The sequence below is a fragment of the Aplysia californica genome, unplaced genomic scaffold (genome assembly GCF_000002075.1).
Source record: "Aplysia californica isolate F4 #8 unplaced genomic scaffold, AplCal3.0 scaffold00387, whole genome shotgun sequence".
Classification (NCBI taxonomy): Eukaryota; Metazoa; Mollusca; class Gastropoda; order Aplysiida; family Aplysiidae; genus Aplysia; species Aplysia californica.
Genome location: NW_004797657.1, coordinates 510,066 through 515,739, shown reverse-complemented (window position 1 = coordinate 515,739; position 5,674 = coordinate 510,066). Strand labels below are relative to the sequence as shown.

The 5,674-nt window shown below is 42.4% G+C and overlaps 1 protein-coding gene across 2 annotated transcripts in view; it reads right to left on the bottom strand.

Annotated features, from left to right (window-relative positions):
- Positions 1–5,674, bottom strand: part of LOC101854511 — a 64,537-nt gene continuing 58,863 nt past the window's right edge. For both annotated transcript variants that reach the window (XM_035971162.1, XM_035971161.1), the window contains exon 3: positions 1–5,324. In XM_035971162.1, the coding sequence (XP_035827055.1) occupies positions 4,198–5,324 (1,127 nt within the window). In that variant the 3' untranslated portion in view covers positions 1–4,197. The remainder of the gene's footprint in view (positions 5,325–5,674) is intronic.

Here is a 5,674-nt window from a genome sequence, read left to right as displayed (position 1 = left end):
TTTTTTTGGAGCGGTCGACAAATCTTTGATTCGGTAGGGTTTTTTTTTCTTCTCCATTTTTCGTATGAGCTGTATCACTCAACTGGGTTTGCAATCCGGTTTATATAAAAGTGGGTGCAGACCCAGCTCTGCTAAAAGTACAGAGTACCTATTGGTAAACAATGAGGGAAATAAAGGGTGGGAAAAGGTGAAACACATCCAAGTGGCACAATTATTGTGAAGGAAATTAATGTTTGATTAGAACGCTCAAACAGGCCCCCGAGTACAATGAAGTAGGTGGCATGAATGCTTTTTTGCGTCTATTCATTTAAAATACATGAAGGCCCCAATGTGTCTGAAATTGTGGTCTTTGCCCTTATTCTTATGGTGGCAAACGGGTGTTTGTGGGAGGAGAGTGGCGTATAGAAATGTTTTTTTTTTTTTACAAAAAGGATAAGATTGACAGATTTTGAACGAAAGATTTAAAAAAAACCCCGCTTTACAAGACTGAAAATGGATCTTGCTTCTACGCCCTGGCTTGGACTTATAACAGAACTCGTGTTAGTGTATTTTTTTCAGCACGGTTTCGAATTAGATCCACTATTTTTTTCCTCTAATCGTGGGGTGAAATCGACCAGGTTTCTAGTGTGAGTACCAAAGATAGTGCCACAATAAGATGTTCGTGCAGAAAAAAAATAGTCATAATTTATTATATTTTTTTAAAAAGAAAGAAACATCTTCAACAATCCATGCGAAAATTTAGGCTTACAGCGATCTCTACACGGCCCTGTTAAAATAATTTTGTTTCGTTTCTCGTATTTCTATAAACAGTCTTTCAGCTCAAGATACGAGACCAACCCCTCACTTAGAATATTACTATGTAAAACGGACAATGAATAATGACCGTCGGTCCAAATGAACACGTTTTAAAAAACAAAACAAAGAAAACAAAACAAAACTAAAGTATTTCTAATAATAGAGGCATGGGCTATTTGGTGGTGTACATTATTTCTTCTTTCATTACATGGTTACATTTTTTTTGTTTTGTTTCCCTTCTTTGATTTACACACAAAATTCCTCCCTCCTCATCCCTCTTTGTAAAACTCGCTTGACATTCCCATTTTCACTTAACCTTTGAGATTTTATATAATAATACTTTTTTTAAAAAAATACCTTTCTACTTTAACATTCCTGTGGGGTCATATTTGAGTCATCGTGACTTCATGCACGAAAGACGCTTTTAATTTATTTTAAGAATGCCGGGGAGGGGGTGGGGGTGCTCGAAAATTACCTTAACCACAATATTTACATCTCATGCTCCTTTCTAAACGGTTTGAATGACTCCCTGAGTTCTGGTTTGTTTTTGAGCTGACGTAGACAGCTGGGAGAAAAGCTTTTGGTTTTGACGTGTTTTTTTTTCTCCAAAAAGTACAGGTAAGCTGAAAGAGTTCGTTCAAAGTTTAGACTATGTTTTCGATACAAAAGGGTCACTTGTTTTCCAGACGTCATCTCGTTTTCCGTATTTGGACAAATTCGGTTAACGACGCCATCCATGGCGCTGCGAGGAAAACAAACATAGGTTCTTTGTTGTTGTACAGTCAAGGGAAATGAATGGTTCACAGAGTTGGTTCAACGATCTTGCGGAGAAATGGTTCGCACAAACAAGCCATTTAATTAATGATGTCGCTAGAAAGAGAGAAATGTATTTTAAAAAAGAAGGGGTGAAGAAGGGGTGGGAAAGGGATGGGAAAGGATCTAGAAAACGCAAATGAAAACTTTCTGAAAAGAGAGCAAGCACAGACTCTTTACTTTGCTGTGAATCGGGATCACCATGAACCGTGCCCGTTGGCCCAAATAAAACATCAATAGTCGAGTGTGCGCGGCACTATTCCCCCCTTGCCCTTGATTTACCTCGAACTGAGTCAAATCGTGAGCTCCATGGTCAATTGTTATTACATCAGAGTGCATGAATTAGGATAATATACTAATACATGTATAAAATGAAAGCAGAGTCGTGCAAACCGGGACTGCCTGTGGGGTTACAGTATCAGTTTAAGAAGTGCCGGTCGCGACATTGGAGGGTGGGGAGGAGGGGGGGGGGGAGTTGGCGGAGTTCCAAATTCATGAAAATATTACTTCTTTTAAAGAAAGGGGAATGGGTGGTTTAAAAAGTGGGATGGAGATGGGGAAGGCAGCCAACAAAGGATAAACATCAGGACATCAAATTAAAAGCCATTGCTAAATGTTTTCGTGATGGAAACAAGAAGGGCGAATCTGGAATCCCACTGAATAAATATTTACAAAGAATTCGGGTGCTTAGGCTCAGGTTAACCTCAGTGTCTTCTATTTTTGTTCCCCCAACGTGATGTGTTTGTATCCTGGGTGGATAAACGCGTCACGAAAGGGGGTGGGGGGGGTGTCAAAATGTTGTTCTGTTTTTGTTTTGTTTTTTGCCTGAGGTAGATGTTTTTAGTTGGCATGATTTGTTGTTGATGTTGTTGTAGTTGTTTCGTTGTTTTTGATGTTGGCTTTGTCTTTCTTGGTTTGATTTTTCTCCTTTTTTTGCTCCCTGTTGTTTGTCTTTTTTTGGGTTCATTTTGTGGGGTACATGATGTATATCAATATACAAAAGGAGGAAATTCACACTTATGGGTATTACCTCTGTGTGTGTGTGGAGGGGGGGGGGAGAAAGGATAGAGAAAAATGGTACAGAGTACAGAGATAAAACCCATTAAAAAAGTTTCAGAGGGAAAAAAGAGAGAAGAAAACAAAACAAAACTAGATAAAATAAAATAAAAGGGTCAGAACATTGTGTGATGTTATCGGCAGTTGTCCTAGTTTGATGTGAGATCGGAACAAGCCTGATGAGGCCAACGATTGATGTGCTCGGTCATCGACACCAGGGGACCACTTTGGGAGGGCTCGAACAGTGTAACAAATATGTCAGATATGTGATGAGTGTAATGTAAGCCAGGGAGAGACGTTTGAACTTGGAAACAATTTTGTCGCTTCTTTAAACAATTGTAGAGAGTTCAGGAACAGAAATCGGATATGTTATTATTTGAGAAGCAGTCTGTGATTTCAAGGCAAAGTGCAATGTTAATGTATTGTTTATTTTTTAAATTTTTTTTTTTTGGGGGGGGGGGAGCAGGGAGGGGGTAGTGCTAGCAGCACTTTGGGCGGGAGGGGGGTGGATTCAAGACAAATTGAAAGTTGACATTTGAAAAAAAATATAGAAGAAGCTCAAGAGCAAAATTAAAGCACGTCATGGCTAAATCAGGGGTGAACAATTATAACATGAGTGAGCCTTGCAGTGGCGTAGTGCTTCGTTTATAGAGGCGTGAAAGTCTGTAATAATATTATAATAAATACTTAATCAAACAAACAGAACAGCAGCAGAAATATGTACAGCTGAAAACATTTAGGTTGATATGTTGTGTAATTATCTGAAAGACACAGAGTTTCTGTTTCTTCAAAGAGTTTATCATGTACCGTAGAGGTTTTTTAAAATGGTACAACAGAGACATAAATATAATGAGTGAACTAACACGCAAAAGTAAATTTGCAGGGAAAGTTGTGAATGATGGCAATGGTAGCCAAAAAGTTCATTAAAAGACGCACACCTTTGTCCTCAAACAAAATGAAAAATCTCCTCGAGAGAAAACTGAAAGTTGTTTGTTTGTTTTCTTCTGGAACCTACCTCGAGGCTTAAATTTATACTACAAAAAATACGAGTGAATCTTTGACACAAAGATATAACACAGAGAAGAAGTTCAACTAAGAGGGCACAAAAACTGACAACAACAATAAGGTTCGTATCTCAGCCCAGTACGCCCATTGCATGTTCCTGGACCATGGGTCAGGGGTCAAGGGCATCCGGTGTTGCCGGGACTCAGACAACAGCGCCACAAAACAAAATCCAGTCTCAATCGTTGAAACCTTCAAATAGATTCAGTGCAGCATCAATCTCTGCTCCAAACATCGAAGTTGAAATGAGTTCAACTTTCAAGCACCAAGAAGATCAGCACCGATTGACAGAGTTGACTGATTCAAGCTCGACTTGACGGGTTCCGTTTGACTTGCGCCACCGTGTATGAATGTCAAAAAAATCAGAAATGACATTTGATTTCAACGGCTCGTGTAGCCAGACAGACAGGCCGCCTTTTTCCTCTGTTGAGAAAATAAACTTCAAGAAAGCGGATCTTTCTCCGGACATGCTCATTTCTTGGGCCACAGCGCTTCTACAGAAAACAGAATGTCTGCCAGGTTCCCGTCTAAAAGAGCGTCGTTCAAGAAAGCAGGTGCGGCTGGGGCTTGGGCTTTTTCGGGCTCCGCGACAGTAGGAGGTGGGTAGACAGGCGTGGCCGAGCCTGAATTTGACGAAGAACCACAAGGGCTTCCTTCAGCGTGAAGCGAGATTTGACGTTCAAATTTATTAGCTTTTTGTCGGGAGGACCAGCCGGTGCTGGACTTTTTCCGTGAGCCTAGTTTCCGAGCGACCATGTGAGTCGTGACGTCGCTGGATGTATCGGTGTAGGATACGTCATCTTCCTGTGTGAACACTAGTTTAGGGATGCCGTCGTAAGGAATCATGGGAGCTGGAGGGCTCAGATTGAGAAGACTAACACTTCTTCGACTGCAAAAAGCCCCCGAGAACTGTCTCTTCGGGGTCCCGTCGGGATTATCAACGATGTCCAATAAGTTTCCTGTACTCGAGCTTCGCGGAGTAGCTCCACCCTGTTTGACTCCGCCCCGACAGAGACGGTTGGTCATAGCAGTCCGCAGTAAAGGTGATCCCGAGTTAGTGGAGTTGTAGGTCCGCCCACTCCGTCTTGACGTGGCGTCGTAGGCCGAGACAGAGCCTAGCTCGCTGTCGCGGTCCGTGCTGCTGTAGAGACTCTCCATGCTGGCGTTACGTACATCCGGGTCTTCCTCTTCCAGGTCATCGCTGAACGTGTTCTGTCTGGAGCAGACCCCTGACTTCCAGGCCGCTCGAGGGTCGAGAAAGTCTTCAGACCTCATGGAGCCTCGGTGTTTCTGAGTGAAGTCTGAACTAGCGTGAGACACGTGACTGTCGCAGGAGGCGGAGTTTTGACGCACATTGACAGCCCGACGACAGGAAGCTGAAGCTCCTCCACCCATCGCCCCGCCCAGCGCCGGTCCGGAGACGCCCAGGAAGTTGTTCTGCGCATGCCCGCCACACACACGGTTGAGCTGGGATACGAACACGGAGGTGTCCAGTTCCACGTTGTCCGACTCTGCCATCTCTGCCAGCCAGGCGATGAGTTTGTCGTAAGAGTCCACGGCACCACCCCGTAGCTCTTCCACACGATTCAGAGCATCAGCTGAGGACAGAGACAAGCATACAATGTTTGTAGGTTGATTATAGTTTCGCTCCTATTGAGTTTAAATCCCTATCACAATTAAGTCCCTATATTGTAATTCAAAGAAAGAAATGAAATGTCACAACAAATACCAATTTTGAATTTTAAAATATCAATTGAGCACGACGTTGGAGATTAAGAGTGCACTTGGGTTAATTGACTTAATTCATTTTTAAAAATCACACTCATCTGCCCCCCCCCCTAACCCTTTCGTCGCGTCTCTTCTTCTTCTTCTTCTTCTTCTTCTTCTTCTTCTTCTTCTTCTTCTTCTTCTTCTTCTTCTTCTTCTTCTTCTTCTTCTTCTTCTTCTT